General features: G+C 40.0%; 2 protein-coding genes across 10 annotated transcripts in view; one reads left to right on the top strand and one right to left on the bottom strand.

Annotated features, from left to right (window-relative positions):
- Window positions 1-27760, bottom strand: INPP1 (inositol polyphosphate-1-phosphatase). 7 transcript variants are annotated; one of them, XM_054680020.2, is made up of 7 exons: window positions 27625-27701; window positions 11902-11956; window positions 11294-11561; window positions 8913-8973; window positions 4688-4888; window positions 2310-2484; window positions 1-743 (listed from the first exon to the last, which is right to left on the bottom strand). In XM_054680020.2, exons 3-7 carry the CDS (start codon window positions 11495-11497, stop codon window positions 185-187), a joined length of 1200 nt encoding a protein of 399 aa, XP_054535995.1. In that variant the 5' UTR covers window positions 11498-11561; window positions 11902-11956; window positions 27625-27701; the 3' UTR covers window positions 1-184. The 7 variants fall into 7 exon arrangements, with proteins under 7 accessions (XP_054535995.1, XP_063647441.1, XP_016805685.1 ...); XM_063791371.1 differs by lacking the exon at window positions 27625-27701 and adding an exon at window positions 22563-22660; XM_016950196.4 differs by lacking the exon at window positions 27625-27701 and adding an exon at window positions 19446-19461.
- HIBCH (3-hydroxyisobutyryl-CoA hydrolase) overlaps window positions 27159-27998 on the top strand; it is a 140757-nt gene continuing 139917 nt past the window's right edge. The window contains exon 1 of one of the 3 annotated variants that reach the window (XM_054680006.2): window positions 27159-27594. In XM_054680006.2, coding sequence (XP_054535981.1) covers window positions 27398-27594 — 197 coding nt within the window. In that variant the 5' untranslated portion in view covers window positions 27159-27397. Of the gene's footprint in view, window positions 27595-27642; window positions 27726-27998 lie in introns of those variants that run through there. The other 2 variants (XM_054680007.2, XM_063791359.1) reach the window with 2 other exon arrangements.

The following is a 27998-nucleotide window of genomic DNA, read 5'->3' as shown; positions in this document are numbered from 1 at the left end:
TAATTGCTGCATGAATGTCATTTATTGAAATTAACATTATTATGAATACATAATGGAAAAATACTCCTCAAAAGAGGAAGGTGAATGTTAACCAGCAACAGGACAAAGCCATCCTCAAAAGACAGAGATAATCAAAACAGTTTCACAGTTCAGTTTATACAGGTACACCGGGGTTAGAGTTCCTCTAGGTATGCGTCTCTGCAGGTGCCAGGTTTTGGACCAGGAGGCTCAGGAATGTCTCCAGCCGCTTCCTGGATCTGTATGCAATGAGTCCTCCCTTGTTGGCCCACCGATCCACCCCAGCAGCACCCTCATTTTCCACGTGGTACACCAACTGTGGCAAATCAAGCCCTGTTTCTGGATTTCTTTCTAAGCATTCTTTCAAGTCTACTATTCCCCCACCCATGGCCCGCAGTATGGCATGAGCAGCACAAGAGTCCCACTTGAATGTGGTATCTTCTGAAAAGATGTAAATGTCAACCAGGCCTTGGACAACACATAGGCTCTTATAACCAGCCCCAGCTGCCCCAAATATGCGATCTCCACACACACGTGACAATGCAGCTTTGATAGTCTCCTTTTCACTTGCACTAATTACGGCTGAAAAACTGGGGGAGAATGCTGCCTCAGAGCCGGTGTTTCCAGTGTGTGTTTCACTGCCGTTTCTTCTAGAGATGGTGAGCTGTAGTGAATGCATGTTGGTCCCCATGTAAGAAAGGCCCCAATAGCACTGTCCTTTCCACCTGTAGAAGAAAAATTTCAATTGGTGATGATTATCACATTTGTTTTTCATTACTGATGTCACTTTCAAACTTAATGATACGAAGAAATACACAATTCATCACAACATGGTGAATCTTAACACCTTTAAGCCTAGGAATAGATATCAGGTAGCTAGTTTATTTCAGAAAGTTACTTATATGCATGCAGCTGCCTGAGTTGTTGCAATTAGAAATGCTTTCAATTTTATGGCACTATCACATCAATCTAGGACAACACTAAAACATTTATGGGGTTCCCAGCTTCCAGAACCATTGCAAAATTTTATTACAACTTTTAGTATTTAAAGTTTAGTAGGGAAAAAGGAATAGAAAAGTGATATCTCTTTTTGATCTGCAAATATTCTACAATCCTTATAACAAGTTTTTCTTTATTTGGTAACTCCTTTTCATTCTCTTATTCACTAGTTTCACGTTGGCTTCCAACACAAAGAAAGATGGACTCAATGTTATTAGTTTTGGCAACCACAATAATTATAGCACCTTCCCTTTATCAATGCTTAACTTACTGTCTATGTTGTTACATATTTACAGATAAGGAAACAGGCTTAGAGAAAGTAAGTAGCTTGCTGAGGCCCACTCAGCTAGAAAGTGGTAGAATCTGCATTCAAACCCACAAAGTCTCACTCTGAATCTGTGCCATAAACTATTTTGTTGACCACCTCCATTTCTAGGCCATGATTATGTCTGCATATTGTTCCAATTCTTTTTAATTTCTTATTAACCTTTTAAAGATAGCAGAAATCTATTTTTAGTTTGGAAGATGGTGGGGGTAGGGGGAAAATATTAAAACTTAAGAGGTATAAACTTATGACTATTAAGGAGCAAATGATTGTTACTTGAAGCAGCTCAGGTTCAATAAAAATATGTAATCCTATATAAGTGAAAAAATATGACCTATTTCAATAAAAAGCTGAACTGCTTATTCCACCTGGACTTTGCCATGCCCTGGAGTCAACCCCAAAGCACAGGCCATGGATCAGAGGCAGCTGAGTCCTGGCCACTTTCTACGCTCTGTTTAAGAGTGCATGGAAGAGTGGAAGGGAGGAGGCAGAAAGGGAGTGTGAGTTAGGTTCTGATCCTGGCCATGCCTACCAATCTTTTCATTGGATAATTTTCACATTTTGTTTTGAACTTCTAAAATTATACCAAGGTTCAACTGGCTATACAGCGATGGCAGCTGTCTTATTCCCAATGTATTGGAAGGCAGTGTTACCACCACTCTACTTATCTGGTTTTGAGTGGATTCTAGAAACAGGGAACAGGATTACTATATTCCAAATGTAAAACTATAATTTCTACAGGATAGTATTAATTTTAAAATTTCTACCAGCATGCACTTGGCCTGAAATAAAATTACGCAAATCCAAGATTGAAAATAGAACTTTAATTCAAATACGCAGACTTTCAATGGCAACACTCCCATGTGTTAAGTCATGGGAATGTCATATAGTGATAATCCTAACAACAAGCAAAGCTGAGGTCATAAGTTCTAACAACCATAATATACCAAAAATATTTGCCTTTTACCTGAGGGTGTTTGGATCTCGTGACACAAAAGGTTGATTGATGACTCCCATCAGGGGAACCCCTGTCTGTATGTCATAGACACCAATTAAAATGGTGACACACTGAAGTCCACAGGGGAAGATTCCCTGGTTGGATTTAATGTCAGCAGAACCTTTTATATACTGATAAGTTGAATCTGAAAAAGGAAACAAATGTGTTTGGATTCAGGTAAAGATCATTTAGAAGACTCTGTTCCATATGACTTCTCTCTTCTACTGATTTGGTAACCAATAATTTTTTACCTTTGGATGTCACTGTATTGAATTGTTATTTGGCCTCTTGTACTTTACTTTTAAATTGCTTGTGTTTCATTTTCCTGACTGTGAGAACTCTTGAAGGGAGAGGATGTGTCTATAGTTCCTGTGGCATAGCAATTTGTATATAACAGGCATTCAAATATTTGTTACTTATCAAAAGCATTGAAAAAGTAATAACCAGAATAATTGGTGGGATTATTTTAGAAATACTACTAATCAGAGGACTAGTACAATGTGAGATGGAAAAGCCTCCTTCCAATGGGTGAAAAAAAAAGACCTACTATTTGATAGCACAATAGGGTAACTATAATCAATAAGAACTTAACTGTACGTTTTAAAGTAAAGAGTGTAACTAGATTGTTTATTACTCAAAGGATAAATGCTCAAAGGGATGGATACCCCATTCTCTATGATGTGCTTATCTCACATTGCGTGCCTGTGTCAAAACATCTCATGTACCCCATAAATATATACACCTATTATGTACCCACAAACATTTTAAAAAGGAAAAGAAAAAAAGAAAAGCCCCCCTCCTGTAATAGGTCACAGGTAATATTATCTTTTACTATTATTATTTGGTCCCTCAAGTTAGAAGGAAGAAAGAGACAATCATGGTGGCACCAAAAAAAGAAATTAACGGAGCTCCTATGAAACAGAGGCAGAGAAACTAGGTTTCCCCTTAAGAGATGTACATGCCAGCAGCTGACTGCCGACGTCTAGGGAGTCAACACACGGCTAAGGATGTGCCTGGCAAAAGACTCAAAGAGCTCAAAAACAGAATCAATTCAGGGTGGAACCAAGAAACAGGAGATCTCTGTCCCTCAGAAACTATAACTGATGCCAATTTACCCTTAAATGATCAAAGATTTGGGGAAAGGTTTTTAGTTTCCATATATCATCCACTGGCTGAATGTGATATAATTATCTGAAGATTAAACCCATTTCAGTATCATCCTGTGAATGCACTTGTAGGATGGGAAGGGCCCAGAGAGGAGTTTGCCTGGTCCTTGAATGGTCCCATTGTGTTGGGTGGGGAAGAAAAAAAAGGAAGGGGGAGCTTATTAAAATTATTACCTAGAACTTGTATTAATAGCATCATTGAAGATAAAGGCTGGCTGGGCATGGTAGGTCATGCCTGTAATCCTAGCACTTTAGGAGGCCGAGGCAGGCAGATCGCTTGAACCCAGGAGTTCGAGACCAGCCTGGGAAACATGGTAAAAACCCCTTCTCTAAAAACAATATAAAAAATTAGCCTAGTGAGGTGGCATGCAACTGTGCCACCTACTTGGGTCCCAGCTACTTGGGAAGCTGAGATAGGAGGATCGCTTGAGCTCAGGAGGACAAGGCTGCAGTGAGTGAGTTCTGACTGTGCCACTGCACTCCAGCCTGTGTGCAACACGAGACTCTGTCTCAAAAAAAAGGGTTACATTTTCAAAACAATGGATTATACATTATGGTTCTATCACAATCATGACCAAAAAAATGTAGAGCTCATGCAGGGCTCACAAACTGCTCATGCGTCACATTCAGCTTTTTGCTTGACCTGTACTGTGTTTTTTTGATTGTTTCCTTGTTTAACTGAATTAGTAGCTAACGGTTAGAAATTGGGATATATCGCTGAAAACCTTGGATTTTAGTTTCTCTTTAAAAATCTGAAGAGCTGGCCTGTACTCCCATATGGCAACAATCTGCTAAAGCTAAGTGCTCTTTAAATGGCATGTGTGCTCAATTGGTCATAACTGCTCTCACTTCATTCTCTCATTTACTTACCAGTCTGGTCCCTGAAGTCTTTTGAAGATAAGTTAATTCATCTTTGCATGTGTGCCTGTATGTATGTGTGTGTATATACACACACCTGTTATAGATATGTATATATACACACACGGCTATAATATATATGTATATATACAGAACACATGACACATACACCTCAACTCTCATTGTTTTAAAACTTTAAAATTTTAAAAACTTCTAGCAGAGTTAAACTACACTCAATAATTTTTATTTTTCCAACACCCATCCCCAACCCCACCACCAAAAAAAAGATTGCAAATAAGAACAAACATACTTTCCTATACTTACCTATGGGGTCCACCCAAATTCCCAAAATGTCCTGTGGAACATTGATCTCTGTGGAATCCAGAGTTGGGTCAGTAAAGGCAACATCCTGATGAACAACCCTGGCTAATGCTTCAGATGCCACCTTGTTACCATTGAGGACTTTGCTAAGAAGCTCTGCTGTTTCTTCCTCTGTTGAACACAACCTCAAGGTAATCTTTTCCCCTAGGGTAAAGCCACACGATAAGCCATTACATTTCAAGAGTTTCAGTGGAGAAAGAACAGAGAGAGATAGAGAGAGCTAAAGAGTGAGAGAGACAGAGAGAGTGAGAGAGAGAGACAGAGAGAGAGCGAGAGACACAGAGAGCGAGATAGAGCGAAAGAGCGAGAGAGACAGAGCAAGAGAGTGAGAGAGAGACACACAGAGAGAGCGAGAGACACAGTGAAAGAGCGAGAGACAGAGAGAGCAAGACAGAGAGAGCGAGATAGAGTGAGACAGAGTGAGACAGAGTGAGAGCAAGAGAGATAGACAGGGAGAGTGAAAGAGACAGAGCAAAAGAGTGAGACAGAGCAAGCAAGAGAGAGACAGAGCGAGAGTGAGACAGAGAGAGTGAGACAGAGCGAGAGAGACAGAGAGCGAGAGAGAGAGAGAGACAGGAAGAGTGAAAGAGACAGAGGGAAAGAGTGAGACAGAGAGCAAGCAAGAGAGAGACAGAGCGAGAGAGCGAGACAGAGAGAACAAGAGAGTGAGAGAGCAAGAGACAGAGAGAGCAAGAGAGACAAAGAGCGAGAGAGACAGCGAAAGAGCGATAGAGAGCAAGAGAGACAGAGCGAGACAGAGAGCGAGAGATTCAGGGAGAGACTGAGAGAGACAGAGTGAAAGAGACAGAGAGACAGAGCAAAAGAGTGAGACAGAGAGCGAGCGAGAGAGAGCGAGACAGAGCGAGAGAGCGAGAGAGAGAGCAAAAGAGTGAGACAGACAGTGAGCGAGAGACAGTGAGACAGAGCAAGAGAGCGAGACAGAGCAAGAGACACAGAGAGAGACAGAACAAGAGAGACAGAGAGCGAGAGAATGAGACAAAGATTGAGACAGAGAGAGCGAGAGAGCAAGCAAGAGAGACAGAGAGAGAGTGAGCCAGCGAGAGAGTGAATCAAAAGCTGTGCACTTAGATTGAGGGCAATATATCCATCCCAGCAGTTCCTACGCCTGGCTGACTGCCAGAATCACCTGGTGGGGCTTCATCAAGTCAGATGCTCAGTGGCTACCCAGGCACTTAACCTGAATAGTAAGGGATGGGTTTCAGGAATCAAAAGACCTCCCTAGAAAAATGCCCATGTGGGCACAATTTTGTATCCCAGTTAAGGGATACATAGGCCAGTTAACAATTCCTGAATTCCTGATCATTAATCTTTTTAAAATTTGTCTTTTGACTTTTTATATACTTAAGTCACCCTGTCCGTGTCTGAATATGTTATTGAAAAGAATGGAGGTTTTTCAACATACCGAAGTGCTTCTACCTCCTTATATGATATTGCTTTTAACTTAAAATTGTTTATGCTAAGTAACATAAAATGGTATATACCAATCTTTAAATGTAGTAAAACTTTATGCCTCTAAATGGTATACATATAAATAGCTCTCTTCTGTGGAGCCCATTGAGAACCAGAACATAAGCAAAGCTGCTTCTTCAAATGAAACGATAAGTTACCGAGGCCAGGTGCTTTACCATCGCTTTAAACATGCTTCTTAGACCCTTGATTAATCTGGTTTCAGCCCTTGACAGAAGTGAGGGAAGAGGCTGGTAAAAAATAGGCAAGTTAATAGCAACAAGAAGTGACAGCAGTGGAGGAAAAAAAATCTTAAAAACTAAGAAAACATGGCACTTTGGAACGTTTTAGATACTCCTAGCTATCTAGTAGCTATCTAGGTAGCTACTTCTACCCTTCTTATTCCAAGGACCAGCAGTGTCTATATCAGCTGGGAGCTTATTAGAAAGTCAGAACCTTAGGCTGAGCGTGGTGGCTCATGCCTGTAATCCCAGCACTTTAGGAGGCTGAGGTAAGCAGATCACTTGAGGTCAGGAATTCAAGACCACCCTGGTCAACATAGCGAAACCCCTGTCTCTAATAAAAGTATAAAAAAATTAGCTAGGCGTGGTGGCATGTAGCTTAGCATGTCTGTAATCCCAGCTACTTGGGAGGCTGAGGCAGGAGAATCGCTTGAATTTGGGAGGCGGAGGCTGCAGTGAGCCAAGATTGTGCCACTGCACTCCAGCCTGGGCAACAGAGGGAGACTCCATCTAACCAAAAAAAAAAAAAAAAAAAAAAAAAAAAAAAAAAAAAAAATCAGAACCTCAGATGCCACCCCAGACCTACTGAAAAATTTTTTTTTTTTTTGAGACGGAGTCTTGCTCTGTCACCCAGGCTGGAGTGCAGTGGTGCGATCTCCGCTCACTGCAAGCTCCGCCTCCCGGGTTCACGCCATTCTCCTGCCTCAGCCTCCTGAGTATCTGGGACTACAGGCGCCCGCCACCACGCCCGGCTAATTTTTTTGTATTTTTTAAGTAGAGACGGGGTTTCACCGTGTTAGCCAGGATGGACTCAATTTCCTGACCTCGTGATCCACCCGCCCTGGCCTCCCAAAGTGCTGGGATTACAGGCGTGAGCCACCGCGCCCGGCCGACCTACTGAATTTTAACAAGATCCTGAGGCGATTACATGACCAGTAAAGTGTGGGAAGCACGATATACATCTATTACAGTGATGACTGAATCAGCAAGAAACAGTCAAATTTAGTTAAATTAACTTAATTCAAAGGAAATTAGACTGTTAAAGTTGGGGAATAATAAAGCTAATAATGGCTACTTACTGCACACCTACTCTGGGCTCAGTAAAACTTATGGGATCATTCAAAGGAAGAAATTATATCACTCCTTTGCTTGAAATTTGCCAGAGACCTCCCATCCCACTGAGAGGGAAATCTAAATCCCTTCCTATGATCTGGTCTTGCCTGCAATATCATCATCACCATCTCTCCTCTTCCTCTCTCCACATTTCTCTGCCCTTTTAACAAACAGGAAAATGGATGTGGCTATGCCTTTTGCCTCTATAATTCTAGACAAATGATGTATTAAAATAACTGTTTGTGAATTAGTCAAGCGTAGATTTTTAAATGTAAGATTGCTTATAAGTCAGGCATAAGTGTTATTTTTAACCTTCAGAGGTTTAAAAGATTTCTTTCCCTTATTACTAACATAGAACTAACTGCATCTTAATATGTGGTGCATGAAGGAGACTAAAAAATTTTCAGAGTTAATCTAGAAATTCATTTTTTCTCTGTAATTGTGTTTCTAGATATATAAGTATTTGTCACATGATCAGTATTTAATGTTCACTATTTTATTCTTCTACTATTAAATCCAAACAAACTAAAAAAAAAAATTGTTTCTCTGAAAGAAATCAGATTACCTGAGGTCAGGAGTTTGAGACTAGCCTGGCCAACATGGTGAAATCCCATCTCTAACTAAAAATACAAAAATTAGCTGGGTGTGGTGGCACATGCTTGTAATCCCAGCCACTCAGGAGGACGAGGCAGGAGAATGGCTTGAATCCAGGAGGTGGAGGTTGCAGTGAACCGAGATTGTGCCACTGCACTCCAGCCTGGGCAACAGAGCAACTCTGTCTCAAAAACAAACAAACAAACCAAAAATCTTAGTACTAAAAGGAATCTTTTAGTTAATCCAAGTACTTCACAGAGGTTCTGAGACTTAGAGAAATGATGAGGTGATTTGCTCAAGATCACACAGTATTTCAGAACCATGGCCACCTCTGTACTTTTAGCCAAGTCCATGGACTTCCCCCAAGAGCGCACAGATGGGTTTAAACCTAGGATCTGAAATTGTCTGCACAATTTTGTAGATGGGCATCTTTGGGGCATTAATAACTTACATTAGATTCCCAAAGGGCCATGCAATTTTCCCAAAGCTTGAGTTATAAGTTACTTAAATGCCACAGATTTATATCTAAAATGATACATGGACTTGCTAAATTATTCTAAGATACCACATCTCTCTACTTAAGTTAAATGGCATGATATTCTGAGGTAGAAATTGAATGAACCTTAACATTCAAATATATTATGTTGTTTACAGTAAGTGGCTTCCAAACATTTAGTTCATGGTATAAACTGGAGACTAGAATACCATATGATAATTAAATTACAAAGGCACATTAAGATTCTTATACTTACCCCAGTCATTAGTAAACTCATTGGATTCTTCTCCAAAAATATTTTTTTCCAAGCCTGGAAACTGAATGATTCAGAGTATGACGAAAAACAAAACAAAAACCCACACATATGCTCAATTCTGAACAGATTTCAATTTTATATTTCAAATTAAATAGCACAATCAGAACTGAAATTCCAAAATTTCCAATTCTAGAAACCAATCCAAGTATAAAAAAACGAAGTCAACTTGGCTCAGTGCTTAATTTTCTAATATTTTTCTGTTCTTTTGCCCCTCTAGAAAGTCAAAATCATGGTAGATGCCTGGTTCCCTTATGTTCTGTTTAGTTTGCAAAAGTACTTCTAGAAACTTCATCCTTCTACTTAAGGGCCATAGAATTCGAATATTTGCAAAGGACATGTTTTAACTATTGTTCTTAAACAACATCCCAGTAGCTTATACAAGGCAATTTCGTTGATCAAGTATCTAAAAGCACGACTTGAGACTGGATAGAAGGAATTAGAGGATAGATAACATTCGATTTTGTTTTCATTTTCAGGCGTTTGTTTCCCCACTCTCAGATGTATCATCATTCAGGCTAGGAAGGGGATATGAAAAAAGAGAAAGATTTTATTGGCCAATAATTTAAGTATCAATATATAGAGTGAATAAATGGAGTCAAGTAAGAATCTGCCATCATCTCTGTATGATCACGAAGCTTTCTGATGCATTTTGCTTCTGATCCTCTCTGTAATAAAGATAATTTTTCTCAAAATATGTCCTAAATTTTGATACACATATTCTCAGGGAACAAAAGCAAGGACATGCTTCAAATATTTGAACTCTGTCATTTGCAGATGACCAATAGCTTTAATAATGCCCACAACACTTATTATTCATATTATTTTGTGGGACAGTACAAATCAACAAGGGCTGGCAACCAGCCCATTCATCAAGGGCTGAAACTCAGTCTCCCAAGCCTGCTTAAAGACCAGTTCTGAGATTACAAGACAAAAGCCTCATGAAATAAAGATATTTTATACAGCTAAAATGGAATATCATTTATTTTAGCTCATGAATAAACAACTGCCTGAAATTTTTATAATGCTTTGAGGCAAATATTAGCCCATAAAAATTAATGTTGATACATTTTTAATCCAGTTGCTCAACCATCCCTTGCACCCAACTATATTGATAAGCAAAAAAGAAAAATAAATTTGCTTCATTTAGTTTATCGGAGCAAGATTTTATATGACATGAAAAAGTATAGTTTGTAGAGATTTCATGATGGCATTTCATCTCTTTGCCTGTGGTCAAGATTTCACTGAAACGATTCTAAATGATTCTCAATATTTTGAAAATTTCATAGAAATTATTTCAATATTTTATAATGCTTTCTGCCATAAAGTTCTATTCTCCCAAATGTAATGGTTAGATTATCATATAAAAGGCAATATAATATTGCAAAGAACACAGACTCTGGAGCCAGTCTGCCTGTGTTCAAAAACTGGCCCTACCATTTACTTGATGTACAACCTTAGGCAAGTTACTTAACCTCTCTGTGCCTCCCTTTTTTCACCCATTGCATTGTAATAGTAGTTCTTCATCAAATTGTTATAAGAGCTAAATAAGTTAATATATTTAACGACGACTTTAGAATAGTGGCTGGCACATAGCATTTATAAGTGCTGCTAGTATTATTATTTCTACTTACTAATACGGTTTCTCTAGTCAGCTCCAGAAAGAGTCGTAATCATTGTTATATTAACATATAAACATCTTTGTGTGTTTATAACAAAGAACAGTATTTTTCTACTAGAATAAAGGAGACTTTAAGTCTCCAGCTACAATCTCATAACTGAAGAAACCATTAGATAAATGATGAGATCCACAAGGTAGGACTTAACATATCAAGTTAAAAAAAAAACAGGTTACAAAGCAGTGTGCTCTTATTTCTGTTGCAATACATTGTATGTGTCATGTACACACATACACATAGAAGGAAAATGTTATAATATTTATGAAAGCATAGCTGTGGTTTTCTCCAGTGGTGGGACTAAGAGGGTTCTTATTTTTGCTTATTTTCCAGAAAACATGTATTATTTATTAAGAAGAAATTCATTAGTAAGTGGAAGGTTCTATACTGAAGTGTTTATTTCTAGGTATTAGAATTGTGAGTGATTTTTATTTTCTTATTTGATTTTCTGTATTTTAAAGATTTCCTGCAATGAACATTTTATCAATACTGTAATCATGACAAGGAGGAAGAAAATCCAAGATGTTTACTTGAAATCAAGGTGCTAGTATACTGATAGGGGTGAGGAGCAAAAGGCATGCTATTCTATGATGGGGAAAGCCACAGATGCAACTATTTTGCAGTTACCTTGGCTGTGACCTTTCTTACCTTGTTCTCCATATTCTGTTTTATAACTTCCTGTACCAGTACATCAGCCAGCGTCTTGAAGTCAACTGCAAACTTCTTGTTCTTTTCTCCCTCTTTCTTTTCTTCGATCAGCAGCTGGAAGAGGGCTTCCTGCTGTCTGCACGCCCGGGCAATGTTAGCAGCCTTCTCAGAGACACAGAGCAGCTCCCGGAGGATATCTGACATTTCTGAACCTTGCTTTTCAGTTGCAGCTGCTGGTGGAATTGGCACCCACCCTCTGGGCCGTCAGCTGGAAAAATACAAGAATGTGAAAGAGAAAGCAGTTCAGAGAGTGATGTCAGGGTGCCTCTGGCACTACTAACAACCCATTTGGCAGTTAACCTGGTCAGCCTGGTGAACAGCTAGTCTATATCATATTCACATCCTCAGTGTGGAAGACTCTAGATACAATCTAACATTTGAAGCTTATTGTTTTAAATCTTGAAAAAAAATTTATACTCTCAAAAATATACCAAGAATTAAATTCTCAGTGACAGAAAAATCTTTGAATGAAAATCTAAATCCCTAGAGAGACAGGCAGATGGACACACAAGCACAATGCTAAAGGCAAGTCAAATTCTTGTAATGACCTTAGAATGATCACATAGGCTTAGCAGCAGTATTGAAGTAGTGATTTCTTTCACCCTGTGGGAAGAAGGGAGAAGAAATGGATGAGGACTTATGCTGTCAGTTCCAGGGCAACTTTCTTTTTTCTTTTTCTTTTTTTTTTTTTTGAGACGGAGTCTCACTGTGTCACCCAGGCTAGAGTGCAGCTGTGCGATCTCCGCTCACTGCAAGCTCCACCTCCCGGGTTCACACCATCCTCCTGCCTCAGCCTCCCGAGTAGGTGGGACTACAGGCGCCCACCACCATGCCTGGCTAATTTTTTGTATTTTTAGTAGAGACAGGGTTTCACCGTGTTATCCAGGGCAACTTTTCTAAAGTACTAAGTACCAGACCAGCTAGCACCTTTTTTGCTGTTTTTGTTTTTGAGACAGGGTCTGTCACCCAGGCTGGAGTGCAGTGGTGTGAACACAGCTCATTGCAGCCTTGACCTCCTGGGCTCAAGTCATTTTCCCACCTCAGCCTCCTGAGTAGCTGGGACTACAGATGCATGCCACCACGCCAGGCTAATTTTTGTATTTTTTGTGGAGATGGAGTTTTACCATGTTGACCAGGCTAATCTCAAACTCTTGCGCTCGAGTGATCCTCCTACCTCGGCCTCCCAAAGTGCTGGGACTACAGGTGTGAGCCACTGCGCCCAGCCTCAGACCAGCAAGCACTGTGTGTCCTGCAAGGCCCTGAGGTCATTCTTAGGCTAGTAGCACAAGCCATCTCATTGCCAACTTCCTCACACCCCGTTAAAAAAAAAGTCCCACTATCTATGCTGCTCTTTTACCCAGTAAACGGTTGAATAATGAGGTGAAACATGCAACTTGTTGAGACTTGAAAAGTTCTGGCTTCTAAGAGTGTTATGCTATCATACCTTGATTATATCTGTTGGGGCTTTCCTGCAATTAGGAGAGAAACAGTTCTCATTTTTAATAATAGCTACCTCTTACTGGAAAAGCTTGAAAAATTCCTATCTCATGAGAATTATTGTATTATCAACCCTGTTTTATAGTTAAGCTGAAGTATAGCAAGGTTAAGTAACTTCTTCAGGGTTACAGAAGGCTAAACTGCAAGGCTTGGCATTGCTCCTGCACACAAGCCCAGGCTATTTATTATCATAATACAGTTTCCTTCATTAAAAGAAATTCCCTTAATAGGCCAGGTATGGTGGCTCACGCCTGTAATCCCAGCATTTTGGAAGGCCGAGGCAGGCGGATCACTTGAGGTCAGGAGTTCAAGACCAGCCTGGCTAACATGGTGAAACCCCATCTCTACTAAAAATATCAAAATTAGCCGGGACTGGGCGCAGTGGCTCATGCCTGTAATCCCAGCACTTTGGGAGGCCAAGGCGCATGGATCACCTGAGGTCAGGAGTTCAAAACCAGCCTGGCCAACATGGTGAATCTCTACTAAAAAAAAATACAAAAATTAGCCAGACGTGGTGCTCCACGCCTGTAGTCTCAGCTACTCGGGAGACTGAGGAACAGAATCACTTGAACCTGGGAGGCGGAGGTTGCAGTGAGCCGAGATTACGCCACTGCACTCCAGCCTGGGTGACAGAGCAAGACTCTGTCTCAAAAAAAAAAAAAAAAAAAAAAAAAAAAAAATTCCCTTAATGGACTCTGGGAGGCTGAGAATTAGTACAACTCTGAAGACACGGATGCAATGGGAGTAAGATGTAATTTGTAATAGTTGATCTTAAACAATTTTGCTAAGAAATATGTTCTCTCCTTAAGATTATAGGTCAACCACTATGAGAAAATATGTCTAGTCTCAGTAGTAATAAAAGAAAAGGGCATAAAAGCAACGAGACATCCTCTTTGACTATTGTATATGTTTTAAAGTTTACATTCCCTCTTGGAGATGTGGTGAAACAGATGCTCTGCTAATGGGCATGCAAACAAGTTAGGTTTCCAGAGGGCAATTTGACAAAAATGTGTCAAGATCCCTACAGATGTCACTGCCTTTAGTCAGTAACTCCAGTTTTTCCTCAATCTGTGTTAAGGCAATCAGAGTTGAGTTAAAATATTTCTGCACAAGGAGGATTAATATTACAACAAGTTGAAAATAATCTTAAACATTGGTAAAACAAAATACTATACAGTTGGTAAAATCATGTTTTTGAAGAATATTTAATAATATGGAAATATGTCAATGCACTAATGTTAAGTGGAAAAACTACCTATGACCATATATAATTTGAGAGTATGTTATCCATTTGTGTTTATACACATACACAGAGAGAAAGAGCTTGAAAGGAAGATTAGTAGGTGATGTTTTAATGGTAGTTATGACTGAGTAATGGAATTATGGATGATTTTTTATTATGCTTTTCTATAATTTTCAAATACTCTACAGGAAATATACAGTGCTTTTATAATAATAAATTACATTTTTAAATGTCTTGGGGAATTAAGTATGAAGGTATAAGAATGTCTCAGCCCCTCGAGGCAAATGTCTAAATAAAATGAGACTGTGGTAATAATGCAAAAAGCTTTCAGGTGATAGAAAAGATCTAGTGAAAACTCAAACAAAAGCACCTGCCTACTTAAATGCCTTTTATTTCAGGAATGAATGCTATGTAGGAAGATTTACTTTAGTTGACTTGAATCTAAACATTAGGAAAAACAGCTGCATTAATAAAGCTGAGGCACGTCGCCTTAGAAATAATTGATGGCATATATGACATATATATACCACAAATTATAACTTATGTATAATATACAATCACAGATATGCATACATATCTCAGTATAATACATGGCCACAAAAGTATACATTCAGTAACCTTAATTTTTATTTCTTAGTAAATGTTCTGTGGTTATAAGGCAGAAGAATCAATGAACCAACAGTATCAAAATAGCGTTTTACCTTAACAGTAGCATGAAGATCTCAAGGAGTCCGATTTGAAAGCTTTCAAGATAAACAATATCAGCAGTGTTTCTTTTATTCAAGTGTTAAAATCAATTTTTTTTCTTAAAAGAAACGGTACTAACTACACTGTTGAATAACCAAGAAACACTCCTTATAACACCCTAAGAACACTCAGGCGAGCTAATCACCCTGACTACAAGCTCCAGAAATCACCACCACTCCCTTCTTTCACGCAGAAAGCTCATCAATTTAACCCTGGTGAGTTTCAGCACAAATGCTGCAGTAATCTGGAATTTGTCCTCTTTGGGCCCAACCTTTATTTCCTCAATAATGACCACTCTCACCTGACCTGAGCAGTTGCTGCTTAGCGAGCACAGCAACTTGACCAATGGGAAAGAACTACTGGCTATTCACTGCAGCCCTGTAATGAACAGGTCTACCGATTTTAGGAATTCCTCATAACACAATAATCAGGTTTTTCAGTTCCAAGGTTATCCCAGAGTTCACTCTTCGTTTTGGCCCTACGCAACACTGTCATATTTTGTCAAGTTCCAGGTTGAACTGCCCAGTTTCAGATTGAAACCACTTTCACCAGCCATGCTAATGAGCCCAGCATTTGTTCAGCTACTTCCCTTTCTCCAAGGCCCTGGCTCTCCATGTATCCTCAACTCAGTTCACACAGGCAGGCCACAAACCTGAAGGAAGCATTGCACAATTCATCCTAACCTTGAATGGCTCAACTTGAAATAATTTGTCTATGGAGAAACTGAAGGCTACATCTAATGCAGAATTTATTCTTCCATTTTATCAATACATTTTATTAAAACTCATGGAAATTATCTTTCAGATGATTTTTAAATTTATTTATTTATTTTTTCAACTTTTATTCTAAGTTCAGGGTTACATGTGCAGGTTTGTTATATAGCTAAACCCATGTCATGGGGTTTGTTGTACAGATTATTTCATCACTAATGGGTACTAGGCTTGATACCTGCGTGATGAAGTAGATGATTTTTTTAAAAGTAAGTTTACATACTCATCATTCACCTAAGACCACTTTATTTCAACATTATACTTTAAATAAAAATTATTATAGACTTATGATTAGTAAGTTATGGCATTTACCATAATTTAATAGCCTTGACTATAGAAGAAATTCCTTTTGATTAGTATTTCTCAATGGATGTTCTGAGAGTTACCTGTATCAGAATTACCCAAGATGGCCTTCTAAAAAAACAGATTGCTGGACTCTACCCCAGCTTAGTGAATCAGAATCTCTGGAGACAAGCCCTAGGAATCTGTATTTTTGTCAGCATCCTGTATAACTCTAAACACTGAGATTTAATAGCTCCAGTTCTCCAGGTTGCTTATTTTTCTTTACCTCTATGCTGGCAATTTTAGTGGCAGCTGGCACCTGCTGGCAGGTATCTTGGTGAAACAATGTAGGTACAATGATTTTGCTATCTGTTATTCTTGTGCAGAGATAGGTTAAAATTGAAACAGCTAACATTTACTAGGTGCTTACTATATGCCAGGCATCCTTCTAGGCACCTTACATGTATTAACTCATTTAATTCTTATATAACCTTAGGAAGTAGGTACTATTATCTCCATTTTACAGATGAAGAACCTGAGGCACAAGGAGATTGTTTACTGAAAATCACAGAGCTAGGAAGTTGTGGGACAAGATTCAAACCTAGGCAAGCTGGCAGAAGCCCACACTGTTGACCAGTACTCTGGCCAGTGAAATCTTTTCATCAATTGTTAACTATTAAAATAAGGGAAAATCAGTAATTGTTGGATAATAATCATAAGTACATTAGTATTATAAGGTACATTATATAGCAAAAAAAAAAAAATGCACACACACACACACCCCTAGTTGATATCTGTCACTAGGTTTGATCATTATACGTCACTATTTGACTTCCCTTTTACTCTCAGAAAAACCTTTTCTCCAGCTGATCTTCAGCCTCTGTTAAGGACCCTTCTGGGTAGTAAAAGCTCATCTATTACGTTCCACTGATGTCTCCCTTAACTGCCATGGCATTGATGGCAGGGGGCATGCCCAATACCTAATTCTTCTGGTGTTAGTTTGTTAAGACTGGGTAGCTTAACAATAAAATCGCACTTTCTCACAGTTCTGGGGACTGGAAGTCCAAGAGCAAGGTGTCAGCAGGACTGGTTTCTCCCGAGGCTTTGCTCCTTGGCTCGCAGACGGCCCCTCTCACTGTGGCCTCACCTGGCATTTCCACCGTGGGCGTTAATCTCTGGCATGTCTCCCTTTTCTTACAAGGACGCCAGTCAGACTGGATTAGGATCCGCCTGTATGACCTCACATAAACTTTAAAGGTCCTATCTGCAAGTACAGTCCCATTCTGAGGTACTGGGGGTTGGGGCTTCAACATGTGAATTTTGAAGTAACATAATTTAGCCCCTAACACCTCTCCTGAAAGACAGGCCTTGGTTACCTTAGCGACCCAATCTATTAGCTGACACAATCTATTCCTTTGTCTTTTGTTTTCTGGCCAAAAGTGAAAATGGGATAGTGTTTTCCTCCCCATTTATGTCGTCAATAAGAAACATCTGTGAGGCAGTCGTTCCCACTAAGAGCTATTCGCTTTAACAGCCAAGTAATTAATATTGCAGTGAGCACTGAACCTCTCATAAGCCTTGTTTTGTAACAATCTATTTCAAGTCACATTTCAGCAAAATGGGCTTAAAGAAGTTTCATTCCTTCCATCTCAAACCAAATGTACGTATCTATATGTTTAACATAAAATTGTGTCACAATGTCAGATAGAATTAGGGTCTCTTTTGCTTTTGTAGGATTGTCTAGTCCAGTTGGAGAACTACTAAAGGAACTGAAGTATGTCAGAAGGAAAAAAGGTTCTTAAGACTTTTCTTGGAAACCCAAACCTCTCCACAAAGATAAATCTCAAATTTCCAGACATTATCAGAACATCAGACGTTTAAAAATCCTATCTGAATAATTTAGACATATTTCAGATGGGATAAACTATATAGTGGAAAATACACAGGCTTTTGAATCAGAAAGGCCTGGGTTCAAAACCTAACTCTGCTACTAACTAGCTGTGTGGCATCAGGTATTTTCTTACCCTCTCTGAGACTCTCTCTTTACCTTTAATATAAAGATTAATAGTTACCTTGCAGTGATGTTGTGAAGATCAAATGAGATATTTCTGGAAAAATATCACAGAGCACAGAGCTTTACACATGGCAGATAATAAATGATAGCTATGACTATGAAATACAACCTCACAGAAACCACAGTCACATGTCTTAACTTGAGAAAGTAAGAGGTTGGCAAGTTTATATGGGTCACCGAAACCTTTTCTTAAAACTTACTACTCCATTAAATCCAAAGCCTGGGAACTACTTGTAATTCTCTGAGTAACCCAAATAAAGTTCCTTTTTGTCGGCCAGATCTGATTGCTTCAGTTTCTGGGCATCTGGGTGGAAACCCTGGCTCCTAGAGGCTGAGACTACTCTGGCTTCACGGTAGACAGTCTATGACTGGCTTGGGAGAGCCATTTTTCTGTCAAGGGAGATATTTTGTGAGGATTCTAGGGCCCAGAGTGCTCCTTCTCATGTGAAGAGCCTGGTTATAGCAGAAGCTGGCTGTGCCCTTTTGTTGTCCACAGTGACAGAAGGGTGATGACATAGATAAGGGCCTGCCACAAAACAAAACTGCTCTCTAATCAATAGGCAAGGGGGTCAAAGCACTTCTGTTGACATTTCCCTCTTCCGGCAGATAATTCAACACTTTACAGAGTACACATTTTTGCCCATTGCACATTGACTCCACCCCACCCCCACGGTTCACATCCTGAATTCTGTCTCTCATCTTCTGAGGAATGGCAATTTGAAGCTATTGCGTGGTGGGCCTGCCTGACAGCTATTGCTGCTAGTGGAAAAGGCCAAGCTTCCGTGAAATATCTGGGTGTTTTACAAGAAGGTGTTTCTCATGACCTTTTCCAAGGGGGTACAGCTGTCCAGGAGTCTGTGTAGGTGGCCACATGATGGCAGTGGCCAAAGTTCTATTCAGATCAGATTGCTGTTGTAGGGGGAACATAGACTTCGTCCCACCTCTCCTTTGCTCCATACTTAAGGGCTGCCTTGGGGAGTAGTTTTAAAGATTGGAGGTTGTTTGTGCAGAAGGGACAGGGGAATGGAAGTGGGCCCACACTAAATATGGAGGGGGGCTCGCTGTGTTGTGCCACTTGCTAATGGTAGCCTCCCCTGAGATTCCTGTGAGGCCAGAGGGAAACTGTACTACAAGCCTTACTAGAGATTTGCAATACTGCCTTTTAGCTCATTGAAAACTAAATTGTTTTCCCAGTGTATAAGCCATGTTCAACTTTCAGATATTTGACTGTCAAACATTTCTCAGGATCCAACAAATATTACAGTTTGGGACTGCCTGTACTTTCTGGGTCTTATTTCATGTGATCCGGGTGATGTTGCTGTCATTACCTCATGGGCTCTGATTAAGTTTAGCCTTTTAGTAGCTGATTTTGCACTATCCATTTGCTCTCCTGCTCTGGGAAGATTGTAAATTTGCACATGCTCCTCCCTCTGGTTGACACGCCCTTCTTCCTGCTTTCTCGACCTAATGCTCACTCACCTTCTCAGAATCAGTTCAAGGGCAAGAAGCTTGAATAGGCACTTCATACAGGAGGATATCCAAATGGCCAATAAACATACAGAAACACAGTCTACCATATTAGTCATCAGGAAGATGCAACTTAAAATCTCAACAGGGTGCCACTCTGTATCCAATGGAATAGCTAAAATAAAAAAGACTGAAAATTTCAAGTTTTGCTAAGGGTATGGAGCAACAGAAACTCTTATGAACTGCGGGCATGAATGAAATTGGTATAATCATTTTGGAAAACTATTTGTAATTTGTTGACTATAAGTATAATCTATGATCCAGCAATTTAATTTCCCTTGTAGATATTTACCCAACAAAATTCATGCGGGTATGGATTAAAAGACACGTACTTGTGAGCAGCATTATTTGTAATAACCTAACATTGGTAATAACCCAAACAACCATCAATAGTAAAATGGAATAAACTGCAGCATATTCATGTAATGAAATGCTATACAGCAGAGAAAATGAATGAATTGCGACAATAGGCCACAACATGGATGCATCTCACAAAAACATGCTGTCAAGTGAAAGAGGTCAGGCACAAAAGATATATGCTGTGCCATTTAATCAATTTAAAGTTCAAAAACAGGCAAAACCAACCTATAGTGTTGGAAGTCACAATGGTGGTGTCCTTGGAGAAGAAGGTGGGGTTACTGATGGCAGCTCTGGTAATGTTCTGGATATGAGTGATGGTTACACGGGTGGGTTGACTTTGTATCAATTTATTAGCTATCTGCTGAGATTCCTAATGTTTATGTGTATATTTCTAATTCACTAAAAAGGTTTGTTTTTTAAAAATATATGTGCAAAAGGAGAATCATTTCAACTGTTGGCTCCTTCAGGAGACATTTCTGACTCCTCCTCCATCTTAGGCACCTGGGCCATGGGGGAATGGAGATGGGTCAAATCTCTATCCCAGCTTTCCAACACTCTATACATTGGTTTACTTGTCTATGCTCTAACAAGAGATTTAAATGCATTTGGTGTCTTAGGACTCGTACTGCATTAACTCAGAGGTGTTCAATAAATGTTGGCTGATGAATTTTCCCTTAGCTTTGTGAATACAGAATTCATCCTTGTCACACTGTTCATTGTACTTGGATTTTATCAGCATTAGACATACAGGCCCATATTTGTATAAAAGTCTACATATATTCTGTATTCATTTACAAGAACAAACCAAGGCTGTATCTGAATAACTAGCAGCTGAACCACATTTTTGGAGCACCAAATCACAACCTAAAATTATCCCCTTTCATCTAGAGGTGACCTATCTGTGACAAGATTAATTTAATTAAATCACTCAAAATAGTGAGTTTAATTTGGTTTTGTGAGAAAAGATACTAAATATGGTATATGTGAATCTTTTATTTAACCCTAACATTTCTCTCTCTTTCCTCCCTAACCTTCAAACTTCAATTCCATCTCAAATGATGATGACATACACATTACTCTAAGCTGGTCAGTCTACACTTGCTCTATTGTGAGCAAGTGTACCAATGGACCACATTAGCCTACATTTTTGCTCACTGAAGCTGCTCAAAGCAATAGGCTACAAAGATGTCCCTTGTTCTCAAATGCTGTTCTGATAGCTTGTATATGGAAGCCTGTGCTAAAGCTGTGTTTTCCAAATCAGCTAAGATCAAGAAGTAAGACACATTAAAAATAAAGACTTTTAGAAAGGGGAATGTCAGCTGATTTTTATCCAACAATTTAAGGAAACAACAGGTGCAACAATCAGCTCTACACTCACTGGTTACTTAAGAACAGAACAGGGAGCCTTGTTTCACTAAGAGTCAACTTATATTGCCTTTTTGTAAAGTAAATTAAACGCTCGAAAAAAATAGTTGATCTACATAATAGGTATTCTGTAGTAACGTAACAATTTTATAAAGGATGAATTTTGGATACTTCTCAGAACTCATCTGAAACTTGTGAAAAAGTATTCCATTTAGAAATACCTTAAAATTTGTCTGGGCATGGTGGCTCATGCCTATAATCCCAGGACTTTGGGAGGCTGAGGCGGGTGGATCACCTGAGGTCAGGAGTTCAAGGCCAGCCTGGCCAACATGGCAAAATCCCATTTCTACTAAAAATACAAAAATTAGCCAGGCATGGTGGCGCATGCCTGTAATCCCAACTACTCAGGAGGCTGAGGCAGGAGAATCACTTGAGCCTGGGAGGCAGAGGTTGCAGTGAACCAAGATCACACCACTGCACTCCAGCCTAGGTGACATGGTGAACTCTGTCTCAAAAACAAACAAACCGACAAAAACTTTAAAGTTTGATAGTGACCTTATTTTTTAAACTCCCTTTTCCATAGTTGGAAGTATTTTCACTAAAGAGAAACTTTGTTCATTTAGATATTTTTTTATCTGCTGTGTTCCAACTACAGTATATGCTTAAGTTTTTGTATGCTAAGAGATGTTTTTAGAACCCTGTTGCCACAAATGAAACCTGAAATCAGATAGTATACAAATAGAAGCAGATGCAATGTAACTATCTTAACTATCAGAAAGAATAAATTTTTTAAAAATACAAATTTGATGCAAAATTCAAGGCAGAAAAAAGGGTCAGATGTATGGTTTGAAGCAAGAATATTTTCCAATAGAATATTATTTATAATTTTGATCACTGCTAATCAGAATCTAGAATCTTACTAATTTATTTTTATTTTTCAGACAGGGTTTTGCTTCCATCACCCAGGCTACAGTGCAATGGTACAGTATCAGCTCACTGCAACCTCTGCCTCCCGGGCTCTAGTGATTCTCCTGCTTCAACCTCCCAAGTGGCTGGGACTACAGGTGCATGCCACCACACCTGGCTAATTTTTGTATTTTTAGTAGAGATGGGTTTCACCATGTTGGCAAGGCTGGTCTCAAACTCCTGATCTCAGGTGATCTGCCCACCTCGGCCTCCCAAAGTGCTGGGATTACAGGCGTGAGCCACCACACCTAGCCTTAATCTTCAATCTATTTTGAATGTAACATTTTTCATTAATTAAGGAAGATTCCAAAGTCAATTTATCTTTCCTTTAGAACTCATGCCATACTAATTGGAGACACCAACTCCTTTAACACTTACTGTTTATTGTCTGGATGGGCCTGGATGGGCCTGCAGGGTGTGCGGTAGAAAGAGCCTTGCTTGGGATACAGGAGAGCTGGTTCTTAGGCTCTGTTTTGCCAATCAGGTATATAAACTCGGCCACATGATGTAAGCTCTGAAGGACTTGTTTTCCCCATTTTGTAAACATAAAAAAGGAAAAGAAAAGCAGGGGCAGAGAGGTTGGATTGGATGATTTCTATGATCTGTTCCAGTTCAAAACATCTCTGTTTTTTATATCTACTTCTCATATAAATGAGATTGGGAAGTATTATTCAGCCTTAAAAAGAAAGGAAATTCTGACACATGCTACAACATGGATGAAACTTGAAGACATTATGGTACATGAATAAGCCAGACTGAAAAAGACAAATACTCTATGATTCCACTTGTATGAGGTACTCAGAATGTCAAATTCGTGGAGACAGAAAGTAGGATGGTGGTTACTGGGGCTGGGAAGAGGGGGTAGAGTCATTGTTTAATGGGTATAGTTTTTGTGTGGGATGATGAAAAAGTTCTGGACATGAACAGTGCTGATGGTTGCATAACAAAGTGAATGTACTTAATGCCACTGAGCTGTAATTTGAAAACGGTTAAAATGGTAAATTTGATATTAGATATCTTTTACCACAATTTTTTTAAAGTTAAAAAAAAACAAAAAATTACAGGTTCAAAGAAATGCACATTTCAAAAGCTTTTGATGTTTATCATCTACATAATAAGGGCATAATAAATATTTGTTGACTTATATTTTTAAAAAACAAGTGGGGGTAGCGATAGGAAAATTAGGTTTAAAGAAGGGCACTGGGCTATTTAAGTTGATTTCATACAGCAACCACACCGGTGTTTTGTTTTGTTTTGTTTTGTTTTTGAGACGGAGTCTCGCTCTGTTGCCCAGGCTGGAGTGCAGTGGCACGATCTTGACTCACTGCAACCTCCGCCTCCCAGGTTCAAGCGATTCTCCTGCCTTAGCCCCCCTAGTAGCTGGGATTACAGGCACGCGCTACCACGCCTAGCTAATTTTTGTATTTTTAGTAGAGACCAGGTTTCGCCATGTTGGCCAGGCTGGTCTCGAACTCCTGACCTCAGGTAATCCACCCGCCTTGGCCTCCCAAAGTGCTGGGATTACAGGCGTGAGCCACCATGCCCAGCCTCCATCCTCATTTTAAGAGTTGCTGATAATGAAAAATTATGGCATCAATTTAAGTTATGCTTTCCTTAAGCAATGTTAAAAGAACAATTTCCTTTGGTCACTTGAATTTAACTCCTTTGATATGAATTATTACTCTCATTTGCATTGAGCAAAGCCTACCATTGTCACTTTAGAGGAAAAGGGCAAGTTTAAATATCTATTGGTAAAGTTGGAAAATATTTAAATTAATTTAAACATGGATAATTTACTATATTTTAAATATTTAGTTGGTTAAAAATAAAAACAAATGAGCAAATAACACACACTCTCCATCCCCCCCAAAAAAAGGAGAAAGAAAAGCAATGTAAAGAGGAAGAAGGAAAAGGAAAATAAATTCTGACATTTTCCATTATGGTAACTCATCTTGTCAAATTATTTTATAGGTATTTAATATTCTATTTCGTTAATTTTTTTATATATAACTGACCAAGTTTTAGGGCCAAATAATTTTTTTTTCTTTTTTGAATGGGGTTGAGAGTCATTTTTTAAAAAGCTACAAATAAGGAGCCAGGTGTGGTGGCTCATGCCTGTAATCCCAGCACTTTGGGAGGCCAAGGCGGGTGGATCACGAGGTCAGGAGATCGAGACCATCCTGGCTAACACTGTGAAACCCCATCTCTACTAAAAATACAAAAAATTAGCCTGGTGTGGTAGCGGGCGCCTGTAATCCCAGCTACTCGGGAGGCTAAGGCAGGAGAATCGCTTGAACCTGGGAGGCAGAGGTTGCAGTGAGCCGAGATTACACCACTGCACTCTAGCCTGGGCAACAGAGTGAGGCTCTGTCTCAAAAAAAAAAAAAAAAAAAAAGCTACTAATAAGGTATTCAAATTTGCATGCCTGTCTTGCCTATAATTATTTAATCAGGCACATGGAAGAGGTAACAAATAAATCTATAATATGAAAGAAATTAGGCTGGGTGCAGCAGCTCACACCTGTAGTCCCAGCATTTTGGGAGGCTGAGGCAGGAGGATGTCATGAGCCCAGGAGTTTGAGACCAACCTGGGCAACATAGTGGGACCCCATCTCTACAATTTTAAAAATTAGCTGGGATGGTGGCACGTGCCTGTAGTCCCAGATACTCGGGAGGCTGGGGTGGGAGGATTCCTTGAGCCTGAGAGGTGGAGGCTGCATGAGCCATGATCGCACCACTGTACTCCAGCCTGGATGACAGAGTGTGACCTTTTCTCAAGAAAAAAAGAAAAAAAAAGAAAGAGAAATTATTAGGTACAATATTTTGCTGTGGATTACTAATTACAGTAATCTGCATTAGTCATCCATTAATAAAATGCTCTTATCACATTCAAGAAATTGAATTAACATTACATACCACATAAAAAAGACTAAACATGCAAAAATATGTTTGCTAAATTTGATCAGCAGAAGCTTGACCAGAAAAAAATATAAAAGTTTCAGATTTCCTAAATGAGTGGCATCATCATATTAATAAAATCAGTTTCCATATATGAACATTTTATGTACAGGAGTCCTAATAAGTTTTATCAACTATTCATTCCAACAATAGTCATTTCCCACCTGCATTTCCCAAACTCACCTTTTTTGTTGTTGTTGACTATTTTAAAATTTTATCATTTTTGTCTATTTGAAATATCTCCTTTCTCTTAGAAATTCTGATCCAGGAAGTCTCAAGTTGCAATCTGGGAATCTTTTAAACCACTATTATATTCTACCCACTCCCCCACTTGCCTACTACCCTGAGGAATTTTACAATCAGAAGTTTGAGAAACAGTACCCAACATCAATCATAGGAGATGGGAAGCAGAACTTTTATTTTTTTAATTTTAACTTAATTTTTATTTTTTGAGATGAAGTCTTGCTTTGTCGCCCAGGCTGGAGTGCAGTGGCGCGATCTGGGCTCACTGCAACCTCTGATTCCTGGGTTCCAGGGATCCTCCAGCCTCAGCCTCCTGAATAGCTGGGACTACAGGTGCTTGCTACCACGCCTGGCTAATTTTTGTATTTTTACTAGAGACGGGGTTTCACCATGTTGGCCAGGCTGGTCTCTAACTCCTAACCTCAAGTGATCCACCTGCCTTGGCCTCCCAAAGTGCAGGGATAACAAGCGTGAGCCACCACGCCAGCCAGAGGCTTTATTTCTAAGCTCTCAGCCAAACACATTAACATAGTTTTATTAACTTCATTACAAGATTCAAAGTATTTTAACAAGAACATTCATAAGGACTCACATTGGGGAAAAGTGCTTATATACACCATCCTCACCTTTAAAAAATGAAGATGACATTTGTTTTCATTGATCACTTTATATAACATAATTCTCTTTTGAGCAATTTCTGTATAACATGAAATAGAATGAGACATTTTCTAACTGTTATTAGAGACAGAATTAAAAAGCAAAATAAATATATAATAACCTTTATAACTTTTGTCTCACAGGCCTTCTATGTCAAACAAGAAATTATCTTTTCATTTTTTTCAGGACTATAACAAGGAAAGCTATAATTTAAATCTATAATAAGGTATATCATTTTAAAGGGCATTAGTCAAAGCTGCAATTTCCAAGCAAGCGGTGGTTTAGTCCAAAAGCTTGAAAAGTGGTAGCTTATTCTACACAAAAAGTACAGTGTAACTCTATGTATTTGACATAATTCTCTTCATGACTAAGCTAACTTCAAAAGTAGTATAAAAATCCATAAAAACTTAAAAATAAAGTAGGCTCTACATAAGAATGGAAACAAATATCTGTATTGAAAAAATGAATTCTTCCATTGCCTTTATTTTTTCCCTTATGTTCTCTATTTTAAAAGGTAAGAATGAGATCACTTAGCTAATTCACCAATCAAGAGTAGTTCAGTGGATTACTTTCATCCTTATACTATTATCAAGTTGAGCAGGGCTGATCCTTATCAACTTTTCTGGCTTCAAAGCTAGGAATCAGAGTAAAAGGGCTAAAAAATCTTTTACTCAACAGATGGGATCCACTTAAGTGGTCTGTCCATACTTTTAACCCACTGTTCTTTTGAAGTGAACACCATCATACAGTGGGCAAACTTCTGCTTATTCAACACTTTAAAAATACCTTTAAAATGAGAAATCTCCAAAAAACAAGCCGTGGTTTCTTATAAGTGTTTTTCATAGATGTACTAAAGTAAGCGTTTCCTTTCACACTCTTTGCGCCTAACCGTCTACATGATAGGGCCAAACCCAGGTTAAATATTTTTTTCCAGCTACCACTCTGGACACACCAACTAATCATGCACACCTCACAAAACCACCTTTCAAAATGCAGAGAGAATTAACAGCAAGGAAGTAAAGATTTTTCTAAATATAGTCCCATCATATTTATTTCACACTCATCAAGTAGGTCACTGGAGGTAGCTGGCAGCTAGGGACACTCAGATGCATCTCTCAAAGCCAAGGCTGAGACCAAGGGGTCACTGACAGCTGCGCCATCTACCTGTTGCAGCTGGGCCACTGCTCTGGACAACTGTCAGATCAGCTTCTTCGTCCTACAAATACTAATGACTGGATTTTTTAAATCGTTGTTTGCCACCCTTTCTTCCCGCCCCCCAACCCCATCGGGCCGCTCGGGCAGGGCCAAGGGCGCCGCGGGACTCGCGAGCTCCCCTCCGCGCTGGCTGCAGCGGCGATGCCGGGCATGCCTGGCCTGGCCGGGCCGGGGGCGGCCTCGCTGCCGGGGCAGGGACCTCGCAGGCCGGCGCGCAGAGGCGAGGAACCCTCCCGGCGCCATCGACTCACCTACCCGCGGAGCGGCGACGGCGCGCGCCGCTCACCAGCCCGGGCCCCAGATCCAAGGAGGAAGGGCAGCGGCGCGGGGACCCTGTGGTGGGTGTCGTAAGGAGGAAAACGTGTTACCTAAGCCGGGGATGCGGACAGAGCAAGAGGCAGCAGCCTTTCCCTCGAGAAACGGAAGCGGCGGGGAGCAGGAGGAGGAGGAGGCGCGGCCCGGGCGCGAGGTTAGGCGAGGGGCGCTGGGCGTGCGGCCGCAGGCGCGGCCAGAGGACGAGGGTTGGGGAGGACGGCGGAGGTCACGCGAGCGAAGGCGAAGCCCCGGCGACGCACGGCCCCGCTTGGCTCGGCACCGGATCCGAGCTCGGCCTCAGCCAGGCCGCCGCCCCCGGCTTTCCCGCGGGACCGCGGCGTGGAAACGCGCGCTGCCGCCTCGGGGCTCCCGGGACGCGCGGGCCCCCCACGCCTGCCCGAGCCGGGCGTCCGCGACGTCACAAGTG

Source organism: Pan troglodytes, chromosome 13 (genome assembly GCF_028858775.2).
Source record: "Pan troglodytes isolate AG18354 chromosome 13, NHGRI_mPanTro3-v2.0_pri, whole genome shotgun sequence".
NCBI lineage: Eukaryota > Metazoa > Chordata > Mammalia > Primates > Hominidae > Pan > Pan troglodytes.
The sequence above is the reverse complement of the archived record's forward strand: the minus strand, read 5'-3'. Positions and strand labels throughout refer to the sequence as shown.